Source organism: Medicago sativa, chromosome 7 (assembly GCF_051527215.1).
Source record: "Medicago sativa cultivar Bolivia chromosome 7, Bolivia_mono, whole genome shotgun sequence".
NCBI classification, from domain to species: domain Eukaryota; kingdom Viridiplantae; phylum Streptophyta; class Magnoliopsida; order Fabales; family Fabaceae; genus Medicago; species Medicago sativa.
Window position 1 is genome coordinate 49,791,288 of NC_140755.1, and position 24,423 is coordinate 49,815,710.

Below are 24,423 nucleotides of genomic sequence, written 5' to 3' on the forward strand. Positions count from 1 at the left end.
TTTTTTTTTTAGAAACAGCTAAATTTATTCACGTCGAGCGTGTGCAAGATACACAAAACACTCGCGGCCAAACACTAAAACAAACAAAGGGCACTGATATAGCAGAAAACCCCACACCTAGCTGCCACCAACATAGGCATAAAACTGTCACCAAAAACAGAAAACTAATAGGCCAAAATTCAGGCACTAAGTCACAGATACCAAACAGCAACAAAACAGAAAAAATGAGGCTGCCATATACACATATGCAGCAGATGACACCGCAAAAAACTCAGCATACACCAGCCTCAATACCGTTCCTGCAGCCCTGCTAAACACCCACCATTACCGCAAGAGACACGCTTTTGGATTCCAACAGCACGGGTGGAAAACGACCAACACCTGAATACGCGTCGTCCACATTCTCCATGACACACGAAAACAAAAAATAATACGCACACCAGACCACATACTCGACAACACAAACACCACACATACATAAACCGTAAAACACTTACACATAAAAATTATCTACAGGATATTTGTGCATCAATTATCTACATAAAAATTATCTACCACCTCCACCAACTCCGGCACCCCACAGGATAGGTTCTTAAAGATTCGATCATTTCGCGCCCTCCATAAGCTCCACACCACGGCACGCCAAATCAAACGAAATCCTTTACGAAAAATGAAAATCATCTTGACCACCATATTTGGATTAAAACGGATAGATATCAGTCAAGATAAAAAATGCGCTGAACATTTTTTTGGAATAACCTGCCTAAAAGACTTTGTTTATTATAAATAAAATGCATTTATACATTCACTATACTCAAACCTTTTTTTTAAGATAAAATAAAAACAAAGAATTGGACAAACTCGAACTTAGCAGCAACTGAGAAAATTTCTAATGTTTTTGGACAAAGGGAGGATTCAACACTTACTTGCAACTGAACCTTGAACTAAAGGAGGATTAGAGCCCAAATAAACTCGATTTTGGCCACCAACTTGATTCACTTCAACATCATAAAAGAAACACTTAAAGATTACAACGCAACAATATAAAAAAAGAAAATTTATCAACACTGCTGTACAATCAAAGCCGGGGGCAAACTCACATCCACGCCTAACTATATACATAGAACCCCCTAGTGATAATCTTTGCCTACTTGCTTTGAGCTTTTCTCTCCTCTCCAATCGCCTCTGTGCAAATAGGGCAGTCCTATGCAAATGATCTTGTCTATCCACTCCAACTAAAATAATACCTCGATTAAAATCTCGATGATAATATCAACTTAACAAAAGCAGACAATAACTTTAAATTGGGACTTACGTGCAACTGAACTTGGAAGTAACTGAGGATTAGAGCTTACGGAAATTGGATTTTCTCCACCATGGTGGTTAACTTTAACACCATAAAAACAAAGTCATTAAAAAGATTAATAGCCTAAGAACAAAATAATATACACTGACAGATGATTAAGGGTGGATCACAACTCACATCTGCGCCCAACTCCCAGCAAACAGACCCCGAGTGTGCGCCTTTGCCTGCTCATTTTTAGCTTTTCTCTTCTCTCCATACGTCTTTGAGCAAAGACAGCAGCCCTATGTGCATTATCATTGTTATCCATATGAACCAATGGAAGAGTTTTCTATAATATTTAGAAGCAGAGCATCTCCACTCTCAATGCACATGCAGAGGATGCATGAAGAAACTTGAACAAAAATTGGCCTATAAAAACCCCATGGAATGCATCACAATACCCTCACACGTGTCAGATTTAGATTGGACAATTGAATTAGTCAACAGACACTAAAAAACATACCACATCTCCTAGATATCATGTCTCCTCAAAGACAAAAATGGTCAGGTACTTCTTTGGCATACATGCAAGTGTTCCATATAAGTTAAATAAACTCCCTGCCAAAATGTGTGTAGATAGTTAAGGTATACAATGAATAAGAATAAGAAGATATACTCAGAATGGAATGTCTTAGGTAAACACTAAGATAATTTAACAAGAATTCACCATGTGGCATGTGGTACAAAATTTAAAAACAGGGGAAGATAAGTTGCCATCTGCACAAACATAAGACCTAATAAACCCAAAACAACACACAAAAGAGACCCAATTGCCAAAGTCAAGGACACAATGGTCCCATCCAACTACCTTTGAACCTTCCCACAACCACATATGTTACACGAACCTTGGCATGGCTTGTCAACCAGCAAAACTACTCTTCCTCTCCAACAAAAAATCACACAAATAAAAATGATCTCAACTAATTTTAACTTGAGTGAAAAATGAAACATTTGAATTGTGGAACTCTAATGGACATATACACTAATGGATGAGCACACAACATTTTTTTTATATGCATCATTTACAGCATACATTGGTAGGGCTGAAGTTAAACAACCATTCAACCTAAGCAGGATAATGCCCATGTACAATAACCACGTAGCCTACTCAAACATTACTACAAAGAGAGGAGATGAATGTAGAACTTATAGAAAGAACGCCAATATCGTCCACTAAGAACCACTTACGTAAACGATTGCTTTGTTCGGTACATAAATTATTTCTCTAACGCAATAAAATGTGACGATGCTCTTGCATTTCACTAAGTCATTTTATCAAACATATGGTGTGCAGTGTAGTGTGCATATATGGAGAAATAGCAGAGTTCAAAGTCACACACAACAAAGAACAAAAAATAAAGAAATTAAAGAAACAAATGAAAGAACCCAAAAAATAAAGATGGAAGAAATGAAACATTGGAGCAGAACAATTTACTAACCTTTTCATCTATAAGCACCATCTCCATTGAGTTTGGTTGTTCAGAGTTCAAAAAGGATGGAACCTCCCACATCCTCAGAGAAGTATGACATCTTGTACATTGCATGGCAGTGCCAACTACCAGAGAAGTATAACATCTTGTATATTGAAACTCCCAGAGCGCTGCTATGCAATGACAGTGAAACCTCCCACTTATCAATAGTGCACATACAACAGAGAAGTATGACTTCTTGTACACCTCCCCTTCCACCAGCTTCTTATGGAAAACGTATAACAGCTGTTTTCTAACAGTGGAATGGATCTTGGCACCCTAACACAACACCCACAAAAAAATGACAATCAGGAAAAATGGGAAAGATTCAGCACACCATTACACAACTGAAACATCAAAATATCAATTTCATTAAATACCTTTTGATCAATCAAGACCATCTCCAGCGATTTTCATCAGGCTTGAGAAACACAGGAACCTCCCACATCCGAAGCAAACGAACTTTGATCCTCCAATTCTCACGACCAGGAACAATGTCAGCCAAACAATCAATTGATTTCTCCATCAGTGATTCAAACCCCAAACTCAATCAAAGAACACAACAAACAAATGAAGCAATCTTATGTGGATTCAAATCAGAAAATTGATACCTGCTCCAATCGAACCACAAACACATCCTCATATATTCTTCAGTAAAAGGGGCAAAATAGAGATATCAATGTAATGGGGTAGCCTAGCTTCGACATTCTCTGCGATGCATCCACAAGCAGACAAAAAATTTGAATTTCTTGTCGGAGAATTATAGATCTCTCGGCATAATACATCCAGCACAATCTTCATGTCACAGGAAAACGCCAAAACTAGAGGAAAGCCTTGAACAGAAAAATCGACACAAACCAGACAAAGAATCGCAGAGAAATTTGAGGGAAGAAGCTGCCAATTGAAAATCGAATTCAACAGTAAAGAGAGAGACTATTCTCTTTTGTAAGATTTATTGATTATTGTGTCACACAAGCACCTTCCCAAATTAGTTATTATTCGAAAAATAGTCATTTTGATTTATGAATGTAGGACGAGTAGGCACAATAATTCTTGAATCTAACAAAATTTTAAAATAATTTTTGATTATGTTTATTGTCAACATTGAGATACTCTTTTAATGTTAATGACTATTTTGACTAACATAATGCACAATCATAAACTATTTTAGAATTTTGATACATTATTGGACTATATTGACTACTCGTCACATATTCAAAGATTAAAATGACAATTATTTTATTATTTGCAGAAGATTATATTATAGTCAACCTAGAGTTTTCTCCTCTAAAAAAACATAGAATTTTCTTTTAATAAAAAGTAGATTAAATGCACTATAGAGTCATTTAAGTTTAACGTTTCTATTAGATCAGTTCTTTTAATTTATTTAGTTTTTATGTTTAAGTTTAATGCATTATAAACTTTTCAACACGCAGTTTTAATATCTATAAATAAAATCGGTCGGTCTCAATAACAACTATAGAGAAAAAAAATCGACAATACAAATTATCTAGACAATAGTCATAAACATATTAAATGGGCAATGACTTTCTTGTAAATAAACTATTTGTTTACATTGAAAAATACGTTATTAATTTATTTTGTAAACAATCGATTATGGATAAAATTGGATTCTTGAAATGCATTTTGTCCAACATTTCTAAATAGCTATTGTCAATTTTTTTTCATTTGTTGTTGCTCTAAGTTAATTTTCATGTATTGACTAATTTTTGAATTATTTTATTTTTAGTCTCTACAACACTTGAGATTGTTAAGTTAAGTCCTTAAGATCTTGTTTAATTGTAGGCCTTAATTTTTTTGTTACAAGGATTAAATCCAAGACCGAAAACACTTTTTTTTTGTAAAATTTTAAAAAATGGAGACAAAATTGGAATATTTTTTTTCTTAAGTACTAAGCCTAAAAAATTATAATTTATAGGACAAAAAACATATTTTATCCTTAAATTTAATATGTTAATATTTTTTTTAAAAAATATTCTTTTTAGTTGACCCGTGCATAAATTTTTTGTTAGCTTCGCCGCTGCTTTTAATATTAACTTTTTGCATCTAAAATTTTCAACCTCCCTTCTAACAAACCTAAAGTTAACTCAAGGTTATAATTCAATAATATAATATAACTAGACCTAACCCGTGCGATGCACGGGTTTGTTTCGATTTTCATATATAAGAATCAGGTTTACTATATTATTAGTTGTCGACATGTTTAAATATATTATGTATAACATTTCAATAAAGACTACAATGAATAAAATGCACCGAAGTTGCAACTCGTCATACAAAATCTAAACAATGAGCAAAATTTAAACAATGAGCTAATTAAATAGTTCAAAATACACATCAAAGGAAAAAAGTTACTGTATAAAGTTAGTATGAGAAACATATCAAGTGATTCAACCATATAAGCCTATAAGGTCACCTACATTTTCATTTTTCAAGACATATGTCGTAGGAAAAATGAGGAAGAAATGGTTGAAAACCCGGAGACTTTTGGGTTTAGATTGCGAAGGAGAAAGGAGAAAAAAGGGTTCGAAACTGTTTGATAAAAAAGAAAAGGAATTAATTGGTTTTTTGAAAAGGGAGTTTAATATTGGATATCATGTAGTGGAAGCCAAATGCTATCACAAAATCAGCAAGTGGCTTGGTGGTTAAAATGCTTTGAAGTAACCAACAAGGCATGGGTTCGAATCTCTGGAGGGATTTTTTTCATAAATAATATTTTTCAGAACCCTAAAAAAAGGGCGGGATTAGGGTTAATCAGGGTTGCTTGCAACACTGTTTAACATTTATATATATTAAGATTAAGATTAAGATATTAAGATTTTGATAGATACTAGTTGAATGAAAAATAAATAACTTTTACTTTTAAGCTTTTGGATTTTCTTCTCGGCCTTGTTGCGGTTCGGATTGATATGTGGCTGTTTGTGAAGAGGAATCCTAGGGGGGCACTTGAGTGCCATTGTGGCGGGAAAGACATATGCCTTTGCACCAGTAAAAAGCCGCCACGTGGCACTTCTTTGTTTTAAAAAAATAAATAATAAAAACTGAATTTTTATCACAGTAAAGGAAGGAAACGGAAGAAGGAACAACCATGAACAAGTGGTGAACCACTGTTGCCAATCTCCGACGTCGTCCTTCGATGCACCACCGTCGGCTCTCTCCGGCACCGTCCTCCGCTGCACCTCTGTTGTCTCTCTCTGGCACCGTCCTCCGCTGCACCTCCGACGCCCTTTGAGATGCAGTTTTGAACACTAAAGAAATTGGAGCAGTTTTGAACACTAAAGGGACACCTGACGCCCTTTGAGATGCAGACTATTGCCAATGAAGATGTTAATAATTTTACCAGCTTTACCACATAATGTCTAAAAGAATGATGCTTTGCAATGGTGTACATGAGTTTTGAGCGCCTCATACACTGAACATAGAAATATCAGTACTCGTAAAATATTGTTCTATTGGAATGTTGTATATGATTATCACTTGTTTTCAAGATCAATTTCCATGTCAATTGTGATAGGCCTGTCCCTTTCCACCATTGCAAACACAAAATAAGCTCTTGATTTTTGCTTCACAATTTCACCACCCACATTTTTGCTTCAATTTCAGTGTGATTGGATGCTGCAAAGCATTTCATGTATTTCTGCAAACACTACAACATTCACAAATTTATTGGCTGAGGTGACAAATATATATTGGTTTATCTAACTTATTTCGGTTTGTGCAAACAACTACAATTACCACGAGGACCATTCAAAATATGTTAAATTTCTTTTCCTCCCTTTGGTTTGTTTGTTATTGATTATTGTTAGGAATGTGACCTGTTTTCTTTCTCTCTGTTTCTACTTGCAGGCTTCTTGAATTGCTAATTTGTTCTTGGTTAGCAAAATTCAAAATCAATATTGCTATTATTACCAGAGTTGAATTCAGCATCATCTTTTTATTACTCCCTCCGTCCCGCAATAGATGACCCATTTGAAAATGTGCAATTTTGACATAACTTACTTTGACCGTATTTTTCTACTAATATACAAAGATAAATAATATCATATAAGATGTCGTTAGATTCGTCTCGATGAGTATTTTCAAAATATCAAATTTTCATAATTTTTTCTAATATATTATTCAAGATATTTAAGCTCAAAGTTATGCATTGTCATGCGTAATAAGGTCAACTGTGTCAAGTATTATGGGACGGAGGGAGTAGCATTTTATCTGTAACGTAATCATTTTGTATGATTCCATTTCGATCCAAAAAGCATTTGTCACCGTGTAAACCAATGGCTCATCGTCTCTCTCCGGCACCGTCCTCCACTGCACCTCCTTCGATGGAGGTTCTGGACGGCGGCGATGGAAGTTCTGGACGGCGGCGATTGGAGGTTTAGGTGTTACAAGGAGAAAGGAGAAGCCACGTTTTTCCCTTTTCAACTTCTGTGGTAAGCGTTTTTTCCTTTTCACTTCTTTCTTTTATTTTATTGTTCCCTTTTTTATTATTTATTTTTTTTAAAACAAAGAAGTGCCACGCGGCGGCGGCTTTTTACTGGTGCAAAGGCATGTGCCTTTCCCGCCACAATGGCACTGAAGCACCACCCGGAATCCTATGTGCATTGGATGGAGGAGAAGTGAGGGACAGACGACCATGAGATGAGCTGTGTATTTATACATTGTATGATACAGTAACTTCTCACCAAATGTAGTTCTAATTACTAATTAGTCTCTAAGAATATCTTAAATGCATACATCTATTTATTAATATTTAAATGGGTCTCGAGTGAGTATATTATTCATTTATAACCATTTAATAACAATATCTAATAAAACAGTGATGGGTCTCAAGTGTCACCGACGCATCGAAAATCAGTTGGTTTAATAGATCTCACAACGTTCGCTTGAGATGGAGAAATATATGATCTATTAAGTACTCGTTTGGTTGCGTGGTGGGGAGCCGTAAACATGAGTTTAAACTTCTTAAAAGTGAGTTTGCTAAAAAATTGATGTTTGGGTAACTTATTTTTAAAATTGAGTCTGGCATGTAAAAGCAATTCCAGTAGAAGCTGGTAATAGTAGCTTTTGGAAACACGGTGGGAATTGATTACAATTTATTTATTATTTTATGAATGGATGCTCTCTTTTTTACATATTTGTCCTTTCCTTTATACTAATTCACTCAACAAATTATCTAGGATCTGCAATATAGTTTTTTTCCTGTAGATCATAAATTGCACTAAAACAATAAATTGCTAACTAAAAAAAAATTGCTGATATATTTTATACGATTAAACCCACTTTTATTTATTTTGACGTTAAACATGACAAAAGCCTACCTATTTATATTATGGATTTCTTAATAATTTAAATTCACGTTTTTCATGGATGTTTTTATCATAGCAGCCCTTAATATATGATTTAAATTATTTATGAATAATTTTGTCAAAACAATTTTATAAATAACTAATTTTTTTTTACAATTATAAAATATTAAATTTAATGATACAAATTAAATTTGAATAATTATATAAAATTGAAATGAAATCTAATTGTATTTGTAAATACTTATAATTATAATGAAACCCATTTTGGTAATTATACATTTAAAATCAATTTTGATTCAAACTATCCAAACAACATATATCGGTAGGAATCACTTTCATATTAATGTATCCAAACACAAATTAATTTCACTCAACTCACTTTTGATCAGAATCAATTCATTTAAAATCAATTCTATCAAAATCAATTTTTATCACCGCAGAACCAAACACACACTAAGAGGAAAAATATGAGGAACAACTACAAAAATTTAATCTCATCACAATTTTCTTTATCTTGGCTAGTTTACTTTGATCACGTCGACAAACCACTTTTATAAAACTTTGTTTAGAGTTATGTTTATACAAGTGATATCGAGCTAACTGCAATCTCTATGGTTTGATAATTAGTTGTTTGAATTCACCTTAGTCCAATGAGTAGACAAAGGCTTCCAAATAACAGAGACAATGTCTTTAAAGCGCCTATGGTGAGCAGACACCACACCAGGAACTTGTCCAAAAGAATACAATCTAAAACGCTAGATAAGCAATGCCACTCCTATTCTCGTGGGCTCCTAAGACAACCTTGAAGTCTATGAGAAACGACCAAGGACCATGAAAGAAACCTTGAAATTTATAGCCATTTTATATCTCCTCTCTCTTGTTCTTATTCAAATAAGGCGTGAAAGGAATATCATTGCCCTCCCTTTCATCATCCCAAGCTTGATGAATCTAATCAATATTTTTTTGCATCTGGACACACATTTGAGGAAATTGAAAGACACTAGTTTCCTTTGTAGGCTAGGTTGCAGGAACAATTTTCAGTTGTTGGGGTTGGCTTCAAGGATATTTTGTGATGTTGTGGAATGTGGAGTAGTTTCGACGTCCTTATCATAAATATTCTCATTGGCTTCAGGAATCGCCTCTAACACAGGTTCCAAGATAAAGAGTGTTTATACATTGGAAATATTGGAAGTTTCTAAATTACCTTGAACCATTCCATCTCTAATATTTTTCAATGTAAAATTAAATGAAGTACTTGCTTTTGAAGTCACTGATAGTTGTGGGATAGTGTCTGTTTTTTTTTTTGCTATCTAAGGTTGCTCAATCATCGTAGGCGTTGCAGCCAACTTAAGGATTTTAACGTTTTTTGCTTTTGGGTTGTTTTCAAGGGACATAATCTTGGTCATCTTGGATTTACCAATAACCCAATCCTATATTGTTTCTTCATAAATTGTAGGACTTTAGAGTTACTATCAACTTTCTTGTCCTCCTTCAGAGGGTGCAACCACCTATAATTGGAAACAAAGTGGCCTTATAACCTTGCATTGAGAATATAAATCTGGAAACCATTCATAAAAAACCTCCACATCTAAGGCATAACCCTCTCTTTTCCACCATGATCTCATCAAAGACACATCGAGAGAGGTGGTGGCCAAAAAACCCTATTGTGAGTAGAAGCATCTAATGAAAGGGGAGTGCTGACCACTCTAGAAATTTCAAATAATGTCCTATCATACGAATATTCTTGTGGAAACTCCGTGAGAAGAATCTAAACATGAGCATAATTTTTCGTTGAGTTTATGGATTGAAGTCTTTTGTCCACTTGAAAGATGAATCACTCATGGCTTGAGATTCATGGTGCCCATCAATCGAATGGTGTGCAGGTTCTCATAAGAATTAAATGGAAACTCATAAAATCCTCTTTCCAAAAGAGATCATCTTCCACTGACCTGAAGTTTCCCACATATTTGAAAGCTTTTTCATCATGTCTATGTTGGATTTTTTCCCATTATTATTTAAATAAGTGGTAATTATCATTAAGGGCCCATTATGGTAATTACCCATTAAACAGAAAGTGGTCTTTTATTCTTTCCCTCAATTATAGTAACTGCCCACTATCCCATTTGGAATGAGGAGCAGTTGTCGCACATACCATAACTTCTTGATGGCAGAAGTTATATAAAGGCTTGCAATTCATCAGTTTTGGTTCCCTAAGCCTAACATCTCTATTCAGAAGACTTACACCATCAAAGTGAGATTGTGGAAGGCTTAGAAGAGCCTCAACTTCTTCAAGCAGGAGCAATGGCTGGAGGTATGCCTTGATCCTTCAATTTAAGTTTCCGCTGTTTAAGTAGTTATTTCTTATGTTCTTTATGAAATAACTTACATGTGGTATCAGAGCCCACTTTAGCCTCTGCCTTGCCATTTCACGTTTTGAATTTTGAAAATCTTCAATTTCATTTTGAGCGATTGAGATGCAGAAACACGTTGAATTCATAAAGAAAATGTTTTTACTCATTATTCTGCATTTAATTTTTAATTCTGGTGTTAAAAGACTATGAAATTGAAATTTGTTAAAACTGGGTCTGCTATGTTTTCAATCGGGTCAAAGACCCTTCAAGAGGTTGAAGCTGCATTCTCATAAATTTTCAAAAATTATTATCGGTAATTCAGTTGTGTGTGTGCCCCATTTTCTCCAACCGACTCAAGCATCAGCATTACCAATTTTAGTGCCCTATATTACAATCATAATTTATTTGGTATTACGGTTTGCTTTTGTTCTACTGCTGTTGTCGTAGACTTTTAATTTGTTGCGACTAATTTGATTGAATTGCTTAATTTTATTATAATAATAATAATATGCTATGCTATTGTGCCATTGTTTATTTGTTTTAAGCTTTATGATGCAGTGCAACATATATTTTTGTATCACTATATGTTATATTCGGTATCTGCATTGTAGTGTTATAAAATTACATGCTTACTTCATGTGTGTTACCAATATGGCACCTAATGTGTGTATGATATTTGAGCCTAATCATACAATTGTATAAATTAAATTGCTTTCGGTTTATGCAATTTATTCTAAGTTAAATGTCAAGTTGATCTATGTAATTTTTAATTAATTAAGGAGTAGCCACAGCATCTTTAATTATGCAAAATTGTATATTAAGTTTTAAGATCATGGTTGTGACATTGATGGTAATTAATTATATTGAACATAGTAAATCTTATCCCACAGGAATTTTTGTTATGTTTTGTATAATTAATTAGGATGAAATATCAATTTATATTTTCTAACTTACCCTCAGGAATTAGAAAAAGGAGCATAAATTGATAGTTTTGTCATTCGGTTATATGAATCTAATTGAATAAAATTTTAGCCCACAGGTAAATTTTATGTCACTAGGTTCATAGTTTGAAACATGATTTACGTTGGTAAAACATGATATTTATTTAGTAGTCTCAATTTTAATTATAAGCATGTATGTTCAATTTTTGCAGCTATGCAGCCTATGAATTTTTCTGATTTTAAGTGTGAAATTCCCGAACTAAGGGGTGAAAACTATAAGGTGTGGAAGGAGAGAATTCTTCTTCACTTAGGGTGGATGGATATCGATTATGCTATTCGGAAAGACGAACCACCTGCAGTTACTGAAACTAGCCTTCAGGAAGACGTTGATCTTTATGAAATGTGGGAGCGGTCTAACCGTCTCAGTGTGATGTTCATAAAGACCAACATCTCTGCTAGTATCCGTGGTTGTGTCGATCAGCATGATAATGTCCAAGCATTGCTTAAGGCTATTGATGAACAATTCAAAACATCAGATAAGGCACTTGCTAGCACCCTTATAATGAAGTTTTCATCCATGAAGCTTGTCACTGTGAAAGGTGTGCGTGAGCACATCATGCAAATGAGGGACTTAGCAGCACAGCTAAAGACTCTTGAGGTTGATATGTCTGATTCTTTTCTTGTGCACTACATTCTGAACACTCTTCCACCTGAATATGGACCTTTCAAGATTTCTTATAACACACATAAGGACAAATGGTCAATTAATGAACTCCTGACCATGTGTGTTCAAGAAGAAGGAAGGTTGACTATGGAAAAGAGCGAGAGTGTTTTTGTTGCAACTGAAAGAAAGAACATGAATCAAGCGAAACATAAGGGGAAAGGCAAAATACCACCTCAAGGTGGAATTAAGAAAGAATCCAAGTGTTTCCTTTTGTAAAAAGAAGGGACACATGAAGAAGGATTGCCCCAAGTTTCAGAAATGGCTTGAAAACAAAGGTAAATCAATCTCACTTGTCTGTTATGAGTCTAATATGGTTAATGTTATTTATAACACATGGTGGATTGATTCTGGTTCTACAATCCATGTTTCGAATACCTTGCAGGGTATGACAAGCCTAAGGAAACCACTTCCAAGTGAGCAAGGCATCTATTCAGGAAGCAAGATGCGTTCTCATGTGGAGGCTGTTGGAACATGCAATTTAGTTTTAAGTAGTGGCTTTGTTTTAAATTTGGAAAAGACTTTCTATGTTCCTAGTTTTTCTAGAAATTTAATTTCCATTTCAAGACTTGTACCTTTGGGATACTCTTTCAATTTTTATGAAACATCTTTCAATTTGTTTTATAAATCTAATTTTGTTGGAAATGGTGTATTATCCGATGGTCTTTTCTCAATTAATTTGCAAAATAATGCCACTAATAATGTTATGCATGTTCACGCTGGAACTAAATGTTGTGTTATAAATGAGGAATCCTCTATTTTGTGGCACCGGAGATTAGGACATATCTCCATTCAGAGAATCAAAAGACTAGTGGATGATGGAGTACTTGGTACTTTAGATTTCACTGATTTTGAAACTTGTGTAAACTGCATTAAGGGAAAGCAGACTAACAAGTATAAGAAAGGTGCAAAGAGGAGTTCTAAAATATTAGAAATCATACATTCAGATATATGTTGTCCAGATATGGACATACCAGGTCCGAAATACTTCATCTCTTTCATTGATGATTACTCACGATATATGCATGTCTACTTGCTTCATAATAAGTATGAAGCATTGGATGCCTTTAAAGTTTTTAAGGCTGAAGTAGAAAAGCAATGCGAAAACCAAATTAAGATCGTGAGAACAGATAGAGGTGGAGAATATTATGGTAGATATACTGAGGATGGACAAGCCATGGGTCCATTTGCGAAGTTTCTTCAAGATAATGGGATTGTTGCCCAATATACCATGCCTGGTTCTCCGGACCAGAATGGGGTGTCAGAAAGAAGAAACTGAACTTTAATGGACATGGTTAGGAGTATGCGTAGCAACTCAAAACTTCCAAAGTCCTTGTGGACTGAAGCTCTTAAAACGGCAGTGTATATATTGAACCGTGTTCCAACCAAGGCTGTCCCAAAGACACCGTTTGAGTTATTTAAAGGTTGGAAACCGAGTTTGCATCATATACGCGTTTGGGGATGCCCGTCTGAAGTAAGAGTTTACAATCCACAAGAAAAGAAACTAGACCCTAGAACTATAAGTGGGTATTTCATTGGATATGCCGAAAATTCTAAAGGGTATAGGTTCTATTGTCCATCACATAGCACTAGGATTGTGGAATCAAGAAATGCAAAGTTTCTTGAAAATGACTTGATTAGTGGGAGCAATCAATTTCAGGACACTGATTCTGATAAAAGTCAAATTGATGCTGAACCGTCCACTTCAAGTGACAGATTGATTGTCATTCAGAGTACCCCTCAAGATCAAATGGGTATTAGACAATCAGTCATTGAAGTTCCACAAGCAGCCGATAACAATCTAGTAAATAAAGATGTTCAAGAATTTCCAGAAATTGTTGAACAAATGGTTGAGCAACATGATCCTTCGGAAAATGTTGAACCAACATTAAGGAAATCTACTAGAGAGAGAAGGTCAGCTATACCTAGTAACTATGTCGTATATTTACAAGAATTGGACTATAATATTGGTGCTGAAAATGATCCTGAAACGTTTTCACAAGCCATGAGTTCTAGAGAGTCAAATTTATGGTATGATGCTATGATAGATGAGATGAATTCAATGGCATCTAATGGAGTCTGGGATCTTGTCGAGTTGCCTAATGGTTTAAAAGCCATTGGTTGTAAATGGGTCTTTAAGACAAAGAAAGACTCATTAGGCAACATTGAAAGATATAAAGCTAGACTCGTTGCCAAAGGATTTACTCAAAAGGAAGGAATAGATTACAAGGAGACTTTTTCCCCTGTATCTAAGAAGGATTCTCTTCGCATCATCTTAGCATTAGTTGCTTATTTTGACTTAGAACTACATCAAATGGATGTGAAAACTGCATTTTTGAATGGAGATCTAGAAGAAAAGGTTTACATGAAACAACCAGAAGGATTTTCTTCTAGTGGTGATGAGCATTTGGTATGCAAGCTTAAGAAATCCATTTATGGACTCAAACAAGCTTCCCGTCAATGGTATTTAAAATTTCATGATGTCATCTCTTCTTTTGGATTTGTAGAGAACATTATGGATCAATGTATATACCAGAAGGTCAATGGGAGTAAAATTTGTTTCCTTATTTTGTATGTGGATGATATTTTACTTGCTACCAATGATAATGTTTGTTATATGAGGTGAAACAATTTCTTTCTAAGAGTTTTGAAATTAAGATTCCAAGAGACAAAGTTCATATAAGTTCGGCTTGTCACAAGAGGTATATTTCAATAAGGTCTTAGAGAGTTTTCAGATGAAAGATTGTTCACCAAGTGTAGCACCTATTGTGAAGGGTAATAGGTTCCATATGGAACAATGCCCGAAGAAAGATTTTGAGAGGGAACAAATGCTTAATATTCCATATGCTCCCGTTGTTTGGAAGCCTAATGTATGCTTAGGTTGCACACGACCTGACATTGCATTTGTAATTGGGATATTAAGTAGATTTCATAGTAATCAAATTATGAAATATTGAAAAGCTGCAAGGACTACATGCTTATGTATAGGCAAACTGAACATTTATTGGTCAAAGGTTACTTTGATTCAGACTTTACTGATTGTGTCTAATTAAAGAAAATCAACATCCGGTTACATAATTTTGTTAGCCGGCGGGGTGGTTTCTTGAAAAAGCACTAAGCAAACCTTGACCGTCACTTCCACAATGGAAGCTAAGTTTGTATATGTTTTGAGGCTACATCACATGGTGTATGGATAAATAGTTTCATTTTGGGTTGGAAATTGTGGATTCAATTTCTAGACCATTAAGTATGTCTTGTGACAATTCAGTTGCGGCTCTATGGCTAAGAATAATAAAGTAAAAGTCGAATCTAGTATATCGACATTAAGTACTTAGCCATAAGGGAGCGCGTTAAAGATCAAACAATTGCTATTGAGCATATTGACACTGAATTGATGACTGATGATCCGTTGACTAAAGGCATGCAACCGTCAAATTTAAGGATCATGTAGAAAGGATGGGATTTGGTTCCTATGCCTGATTTTCGTTGTAAGAACGATTTTAGTTTTATGAAACTATATGTATGGTATTTTCTCATATTTGGATCTCTAAAGTGTACACATTTGATTTTGAGAAATACCGTTTAAGTTTGGAACCAGAATAAACATAAATGATAAGAGTTTATTCATTAAGTTATATGATTTGGTTAGAGACATAATACATTGTGATACATAGAAGATAATACTCGATTATATAGAGGACTTATCGCTATGATCCATGTGTTTTGTTTCTTATTATTATGAGTGAAAGAATATGTCGACCAAGTGGGAGAATGTTGGATTTTTTCCCATTATTATTTAAATAAGTGGTAATTATCATTAAGGGCCCATTATGGTAATTACCCATTAAACAGAAAGTGGTCTTTTATTCTTTCCCTCAATTATAGTAACTGCCCACTATCCCATTTGGAATGAGGAGCAGTTGTCGCACGTACCATAACTTCTTGATGGCAGAAGTTATATATAGGCTTGCAATTCATCAGTTTTGGTTCCCTAAGCCTAACATCTCTATTCAGAAGACTTACACCATCAAAGTGAGATTGTGGAAGGTTTAGAAGAGCCTCAACTTCTTCAAGCAGGAGCAATGGCTGGAGGTATGCCTTGATCCTTCAATTTAAGTTTCCGCTGTTTAAGTAGTTATTTCTTATGTTCTTTATGAAATAACTTACAGTCTAATGTTGACAAGGGCTTGTCTTCCTTGTTCATAAGCAGCCTTCCATGAAGATTTGTTTTACAATATGCCCTTCTCGTATTACTCTTGGGTAATTTTAATGCATAACACATCTCCTTTAATTGTCGGAGAGGGTAATTTACTAACTTAAACATCGATTGGATTTTATAAAACTTATGCAAAAGAACATTGTGGTGAAGAAGCAAAAGTCGAATGCACTGATAAGCATGGAACCATGCATGGCCAAGGGCATATGGTGGTCATGTCGATGGAAAAAGCCAAACCTTAGCAGAGTGGCCAAATCCTAATCGTGTTGTAGTATATTGTTTATTATCCCTTAGTATATTTGATGTATATTAACAATAAGGTTAAATATATCAAATTATATTTTTGTACTTGGTCTCTATGCATATTATAAAATAAGTCATTAGTTAATGATGATTTAATAAAATAATTATCCTTTTCTTTTCTTTATCCTTTTTTTTTTGTGGGTAAATGCTCAAATGCGATAATTATTGTATGATGGAGGGATTAGGATTCTATCAGAGTAAAAGTAATTCTAAATCAAATGTTTTATGTTTGACATATACTAGCTTTGTGTTCATTCGCATTGTTGGAGTGTCAATATATGTGAGTTTTCAATAGTTTATAATGATGCATTTGCATTATAGTAGTCTTTTATAAAATAAAATAAAATAAAATAAAAACTTTTATTTGCATAAACTATAAGAATTTCTGGTATAACGACACAAAACTTGAATATTTTCCTTTTATATTTTATAAATTTATTTTGAAAAATAAATATATATTTCATGTTTATGACTAAAATGAAAAATTGACAAAAAAAAAGCATTTAGACTCATTACATAAAAATATGTGTTATTTTCACAATATTTTTGTTTCCTTTAAATACTATTAAGAAGAAATCTTTGTCATATTTATATTAAATAACAGTAGTAGTTGTTTTAGAAAAATTTGAATAGGGGGTAAATTATTATTAATCAAGTGACTCTAATTGTCATCATCAATCGTCCATGAGGAGATTTGAACTTCATCCATTAATGTTAGAAGGTTAAATTCTAACCACAAAACAAACATCGCATGAACAATTAAATAAAAATAATACTCGAAGGGGTTGGGTAGCTCAATTGGTTGAGGCAAGGGTTGAAGAGTTAAAGGTGCATAGTTCAAATCTTAAAAAAGGATAAGCTAATATCATAATTAATATACTAACATTTTCCATTAAAAAAAAAATTATCCATCCATTCCTAAATACATGTGCAGTGTCTGACCATATATACTACTCACGTAACCTACTTTGACCATATGTTTTAACTAATATATAAAGACAAATGATAGTATATAAGATGTTGTTTGATTTGTGTAAATGAGTTATTTTTTCAAAATATATATTTTTTATAATTTCTAATTATAGACAATTAAAAATATTAATGATCAAAGTTGTACATTGACATGTGTGAAGTGATCAAGTGCGTCATGTATCTAGGAATAGGGGAGTAAAAACATACAACTTGCTATTCTTATTATATGATGTGAAAACTCTTTTAAAGATGCATGCGAAAAATATTGTCACACTAACAATGCATATAAATTAATTCTAAAGCCAGATATGTATTTCATGATGTGATTTAATTATTTGTTCAACGCTTCCAGTAAAAATATAAGACTTTTTAAAAACATAATCATTTCAATTAAATACAATTACTATAAAAAATAATATGAAGATAATTGATTTGTCTAAATGAGTTTTTTTTTTCAAAATATAATTTTTTTATAATTTTTAATTATAGACAATTAAAAATATTAATGATCAAAGTTGTACATTGGCATGTGTGAAGTGATCAAGTGCGACATGTATTTAGGAACAGGGGAGTAAAAACATACAACCCGCTATTCCTATTATATGATGTGAAAACTCTTTTTAAGATGCATGCGAAAAATATTGTAACACTGACAATGCATATAAATTTATTCAAAAGTAAGACATGTATTTTTTGATGTGATTTAATTATTTGTTCAACGCTTCCAGTAAAATATACGACTTTTTAAAAACATAATCATTTCGATTATATTTAATTACTATAAAAAATATAATACGAAGATAAATAAGTCAACATAAAATATTTTCTCAGTTGAGGGTGTTCACGTGCATACTCAACGGTATTAGAAATAAAAAAAAAACTAAATCGTTTAATGTTATCATAGCATTGTTCACGTGTCCTGCGTGACTCACTATCTCTTGAGCCTATAAGAACTTTTGGACCCTGATTCACTTATGCACAAACTCCCCACTTACATTGCATTCATACAATCACACACACAACACATATTTTTGTCAAGTGGATCTCTCTCTGTAATATGGAGTTTAATCCACATTACATAGAAAATGTTCCCTATATCTATGGGGTTTTCCCTCTAAATCAATGCATGAAACCAGAGATTCGTACTATGGTTTCTTTTCCACCTCTTAATGATGCTAACCATCATTTTGTTTTGGCTGCAATAGATCATTCCTCCACTGGTCCCTTTCTTATGATCCCAAGCCCTGCATTCAAACCTACACACACCAATGAGTCCGCAGAAGGTTTTGTTAATAACAAAATGGAAGCCGTGCATGGCTACCTAAACACTGACAAAGGATTTTGGAATTTCTACCAAAACAATTCCCTTCAATTTAGTAAACCTTCAGAACCTCAAATCCAAGAAATGATGTTTAAGCTCCAAGAACATCTTTATTCCATTGATAGAACTGAAAACAACCCTCTGGATGCTGATCAAAGACTCGTTCTTGTTGACAAGAACCAACAAAAGAGTGATCAAGTAAAGAATAATGAAATTTTGACCAAAGTTACTCATACAATCAAAGCCAAATGGACTGCAGATGAGGACAGGTATAAAAATCATTCAAAATATTGTATCTCTTTCACAATGATTTCATGATTCTTTGCATCTCTTTTTAAATACTTAATGGTTATACGAAATGTTTACTGAATTTTTTTGTTAATTTTATTCATTTTATCCTAATGTTGGTTTATAATTGTTTTGTTCAACTTGTTATCAATAGTTGACAAATGAAAAACAACTAATTGTATTTTATCATTTTGTAGCATTCTTGTCCAGTTCGTGAGTTTGTTAGGGCTTAAACAATGGTCATATATTGCTGAATTCTTGGATGGAAAGACTGGGAAACAGTGTTGGGAGAGATGGACTAACCATCTTCAACCAAATATTAGGGTCTCTCTCTCTCTCTCTCTCTCTCTCTCTCTCTACATATATATATATATATATATATATAAGCTTTCGTCCTTCTCATTTTTATGTTGTTATATTTTAGTCTTTCTCTTTTACGCACATATATACCAAATTATATCAATTTTCAAAAAAGTATATTCGTAATTTTTTATATTTTAACATCAAGTGTCATATATTTATTCAATAAATATTTTATACATTATTTTATAATAAAAAATGTAATTTATTGTAAAGAAATTTTCCACTAAATTGATATTTACATAAATTTTTGTGAAAAGTTAAATATATCTTAAACATTAAAGTTCTCAAATCATTGATTGCCTTACACCTCAAAATATGTTGCATTGACCCTACTTGTGCCAAAATATATATCTTATGAAACATAAGTTCTTCATATGTAAGTCTCATTAATTATTTTTGTTCAAAATCTTTTGTCACTGAAACACTTTTCATGAAATAACTATGTGATTCTTTTAATTACATGTGCAATATAAATTGTCTCGTTTAATTTCATATAGCATGTCTTGTTAGATAAGTCATACAAATATTACACAAAAAGACATGTTGATTACTTTAAAATCTTTCTTTAACAAATTGAAGAGATGATAATTTTCCTCTATTCAATTTTTTGTACATCTAATATCCACACATTAAATACAGAAGGGACCATGGAATGAAGAGGAGGATGCAATTCTAATTGATGCTCATAAAGAAGTTGGGAACAAGTGGGCAGAAATTTCAAAGAGATTGCCTGGACGTACTGAGAATTCCATCAAGAATCATTGGAATGCTACTAAGAGGAGTCTGAAATCCAAGATGAAATTAGAAAAGAGGAGCAACACTAGTCCAAGAAGAAAATTGCTTCAAAACTATATTAGGGAAGTCACAATTGCTCAAGATTGTGAAAAGGAAATGATGGATAATGGGAATGAGGATGACAACAATGACTTCAACTATGAAGATTGGGCAACCCAAGAGGATGATGTTGGTGGCTATATTGATGGAAATGAAATGAAAAATGGATATGGCATAATGGATTATGAGGTTGGAATCTAGATGTTGTTTGAATTTCCAATGGACACCTAGTTAAAATAAAAATCTTGTAGAAAGATTAAGTTAATAAAAGATGTCCAATCACTGAATAATATATTGCACCCTTTTTTAAATAACTTTAAAATCTTAAGAGAGATCTTGGTATATCATTTTAACTCAGGTTTTGGTATAGTCCCCCCAAAATAGGTTGCTTTTCTTTATGTTGACTATTTTAATATATTTTGCGGTATTTTTGGTGATTTATTAGGATTGGAGGGGCCAACATAAGTTTTATGTCTTTTCTCTAATGTGGTGTCTTAACACCGCAATAGCCTTCTCTAAAAAAAATTATTTCAAAATACCACTCATAGTGATCATATTAGTAAGGGTTTAACAATTTATTTTGGTTCGATTTTAAGTCAAAATTACCATACAAGCAAAATTCATGTTGGTTTCTTTTGGTACAGTTTTCAATGTTTTTTAAAAGTGGAGCCAAACTAAATAATATTTAGTTTTTTCAATTCAATTGATCAGTTCACCAAAAAATACAATTAAAAATAATATTGTTTAAATATATGAAAAAGGTGCTTGATTTCCTGTGCTAAGTGGTCGTTCCGCCCAGTTAAGCACGTCGAGCATATTTTTTCATAGTAGCAGGATCACTATAACTGACTCCATTGAGTTCACCCTGAAAGAACTCAACAGTTACACCGACTTGTTGAACATTATACTTCGATTATGCCCTTCGAAAAAGAACATTCGCTCTAACAATTTCGTCTCTGTCTTAGTCTTACCAACATACTATTAAGTATTGCAAAAATAAATGAAAAGATTGTAAAAATAAATATTATTACGAGTTAAACGAATTCAGAAGTACTACATACAAGTACCTTTAAATTTTCGATTTACATAAAGCTAAAAATATCGTCAAAAATATATCTTTACTTGACAAAAGCATATATATATGGGATTTGCTAGAACACACCCACTAGTTTTTATGTGGGAGTGTTTTAGCAAAGCTATATATATATATATATATATATATATATATATATATATATATATATATATATATATATATATATATATATATATATATATATCATTGAAGAAAAAATGAGTTAACTATGATAGATGAGTCAAAGTAAGAAAAAAAAGTTTAAAACTTGTATATTTCCAATGAAGAAATAAAAATTAAGAACTGTGAAATATCATCTTAGTAAACCTAGTGATTACATACAAATTTTGTTTATTTGTTGTTTTGGCGTGAGAGTGTTAGTAATACGTTGGGTATAAGCTAAGTAAAAGTGGACTTAGGATGTTTTGTAAGCATATCTGAAGGTGAGAAAAACACAAGAAGGGAGGTTGAATTGTGTCGACTTTTTCAAACTTTTCTTAGTGTTAACTTATCAGAGTCTGAAGCTACAGTGCAGAGACTGAAGCAGAGTTATGAAATGCAGTGGTATGAAACACACACACACACACACACAGATATATATATATATATATATATATATATATATATATATATATATATATAGAGAGAGAGAGAGAGAGAGAGAGAGAGATCAATTTATACTAGTTCCTCTCACAAACCGAATAGTCTAGTCCCCTTGCACTTCCAACATATTTTCACTATAATCACTAAAGATTACAAATGCTAAAGCACACAAGGAAGAGACTTACAATGCTCAATCACATAAGAAGCAGCCAAACCTCCACATTCAGATATGTGAGTCTATCAAGTTTCAAGAGTACTCATTTAGTTATGTATACTCCACTCCATATGAGTTATAGAACTCATTAAAAAGTTAATTCAACATTTCCCTTCACTACAAGATATCAACCATTCTTTCTCTTTTACTACTCCCTCCATCCCTATATATAAGCTCCCTTTGCTTTTTTTCACATTTCTTAAGAAAAGTTGTTATTGTAATTAATGTGTCTATTTTGTGTGTTAATATTATCAAATTGTCCTTTGTTTGTATGAGTATTAAATTTGACTTTTCATATTTCAAGACAAATTAGTAATATTTTTTTTTGAAGAAACTAAAATGAAATTTCATTACTCATAGAACCTGACAATTCAAGCACAAGGAGTGCCTGAAAACAGGAAAGTCAAAACAATTACATCAACAGTCTGATAAAAGGAACAAAAGCAAAAGGAAGCTCATTACAAAAAGATCCCGAGACAATTAAGAGGATTAAGATACCACAAGTGATAGTTAAAAGCAGAGTTGCGGTTTGCTTTCAGCCACCAGAAAGTTTGAAGCTTAATTTTATCAAGCAATTATTGTAACGAGGATTCTTTTTTACGAAAAATCCGAGCATTTTTTTCCTTCCAGATTTCCCACGCACAAGAGAGGAAAATGAGATTAAAAACTAAGCGAACACTTTTAGAAAAGCCGCCTAAAATTTTAAATCGGTAAAAATGATCTGCTACTTGCGCTTGTTGAACCATTAAGCCAAGCTAATGCAAAATGTCATTCCATATTTTCCCAAAATAGTTAAAAGACAAGAATAAGTGATCAATGTCTTCCATTGAACCGCACCCACCCACACAAGGTTGAGCGTTATGCTGAAGAATGTGTCTCCTTGATAAGTTGTCCATTGTTGGTAACCGATACCGAAACAGACGCCAAACAAACAAGCTGACTTTGAGAGGGACCTCCTTGTTCCAAATTGATTCTGGATGGTCAACCTCCCTGACCATATTGAGCGTCGAAATCAAGTGATGATAGACACTTGTAACATTGTAAGAACGGGAAACATGTAATTGCCAAAGCCACCTGTCAGAAATATTAGACTGCAAAATAATATTAGTTAGCAAATCACTGCACTCACGCACCTGCTCCTCCTCCCACACTAATAACCTACGCCTCCATTGCCAAACTTCACCCTCTTCCCCCATCCAAGAGCATACATTTCAGCCATTGTTCCCATTTTATTAATAGATAAATCAAAAAGGCGACTAAAAGTATTTTTCAACACAACACTGTCAATCTAAGGATCCCACAAAAAAAGAGTATTATTACCATTGCCTACATCTCTACTAATGTTGTCATCAATCCACCTACCAACTCCAACACCAGTCCCTCGCCTAATCGTGATCAAATCATTCCATCAAATCGAATTAAACCTCCCTCCTTCCGCAATACTACCTCCCACCTCTCCATACCTCGCCACTAGAGTAGTATTAATTAAGGATATATTTAGGGAAGAAATAATAAATACATCTAGTAAGTTGAAAGGGGCTAAATACATCTGGTAATGTGTCTAAAAAATATTAAATACATCTAGTAATTAATAATTGATTGATATTATAGTTGGATGATTAATGTTATAATTTGAAACCGAATGAATAATAATTGTAATAAACTAATCTTTAAGTTTTTCAATATTATTTAAGTTTTTAAGTTACTGTAATAATTTGAATATTTCATATCATATGAAAAAAAATATTTAAAAGATTATTAAATAGATGTAAGATTATTAAAGATTATTAAGTGCAAAACTTCAGGGGGTATTTGCAAAACGTCATGTTGACTAACAGAAAAATTTGACGGAAGGGGTAAATTGATTAACGTTGTGCAATTTCAAAGGGGTAATTGAAGTTTTGTTAATTTCAGGAGGTAATTGACGAAACTTACAATTTCAGTGGGTAATTGACTATTTACTCCAAAAAAAAAAATGAAAAGAACAAGTTATTATAATTAAACATTTAAAAAGAATTTAGCCTAATTTAGCGAAAAGAACAGTTATGTACCTGGTGTTGTCGTTACGAAAAGATTTTCT

General features: G+C 33.1%; 3 protein-coding genes across 4 annotated transcripts; 2 read left to right on the forward strand and 1 right to left on the reverse strand.

The window, feature by feature from the left end:
• LOC146906449 (uncharacterized) lies at nt 1–3,565 on the reverse strand. Of its 2 annotated transcripts, XM_085728071.1 has the most exons (8): nt 3,195–3,565; nt 2,785–3,093; nt 1,512–1,587; nt 1,316–1,387; nt 1,101–1,235; nt 927–998; nt 498–659; nt 1–381 (listed from the first exon to the last, which is right to left on the reverse strand). In XM_085728071.1, the coding sequence occupies exons 1-7, from the start codon at nt 3,213–3,215 to the stop codon at nt 529–531; spliced, it is 816 nt and encodes a 271-aa protein (XP_085584197.1). In that variant the 5' UTR covers nt 3,216–3,565; the 3' UTR covers nt 1–381; nt 498–528. The 2 variants fall into 2 exon arrangements, with proteins under 2 accessions (XP_085584197.1, XP_085584196.1); XM_085728070.1 differs by having other exon boundaries at nt 927–1,235.
• A 7,994-nt stretch (nt 3,566–11,559) lies between these two features.
• On the forward strand, nt 11,560–12,799 carry LOC146906450 (uncharacterized). The gene is made up of 2 exons (XM_085724870.1): nt 11,560–12,432; nt 12,540–12,799. Exon 1 carries the CDS (start codon nt 11,648–11,650, stop codon nt 12,371–12,373), a length of 726 nt encoding a protein of 241 aa, XP_085580996.1. The 5' UTR covers nt 11,560–11,647; the 3' UTR covers nt 12,374–12,432; nt 12,540–12,799.
• A 5,693-nt stretch (nt 12,800–18,492) lies between these two features.
• Nucleotides 18,493–20,772, forward strand: LOC146906451 (uncharacterized). The gene is made up of 3 exons (XM_085727306.1): nt 18,493–19,235; nt 19,452–19,578; nt 20,257–20,772. Exons 1-3 carry the CDS (start codon nt 18,703–18,705, stop codon nt 20,650–20,652), a joined length of 1,056 nt encoding a protein of 351 aa, XP_085583432.1. The 5' UTR covers nt 18,493–18,702; the 3' UTR covers nt 20,653–20,772.
• The last annotated feature ends 3,651 nt before the right edge of the window (nt 20,773–24,423 follow it).

Bases quoted from the DNA above. Each gene is read 5' to 3' on its own strand.
- LOC146906449 (XM_085728070.1), bottom strand. From the start codon at position 3,215: ATGGTCTTGATTGATCAAAAG. The intron at 3,094-3,194 runs GTATTTAATGAA...GTGTTGTGTTAG, and splicing joins TGGTCTTGATTGATCAAAAG to GGTGCCAAGATCCATTCCAC. The intron at 1,588-2,784 runs GTTAGTAAATTG...TAATGCACATAG, and splicing joins TGGTGCTTATAGATGAAAAG to GGCTGCTGTCTTTGCTCAAA.
- LOC146906450 (XM_085724870.1), top strand. From the start codon at position 11,648: ATGCAGCCTATGAATTTTTCTGATTTTAAGTGTGAAATTCCCGAACTA.
- LOC146906451 (XM_085727306.1), top strand. From the start codon at position 18,703: ATGGAGTTTAATCCACATTACATAGAAAATGTTCCCTATATCTATGGG. The intron at 19,236-19,451 runs GTATAAAAATCA...ATCATTTTGTAG, and splicing joins TGGACTGCAGATGAGGACAG to CATTCTTGTCCAGTTCGTGA. The intron at 19,579-20,256 runs GTCTCTCTCTCT...CATTAAATACAG, and splicing joins ATCTTCAACCAAATATTAGG to AAGGGACCATGGAATGAAGA.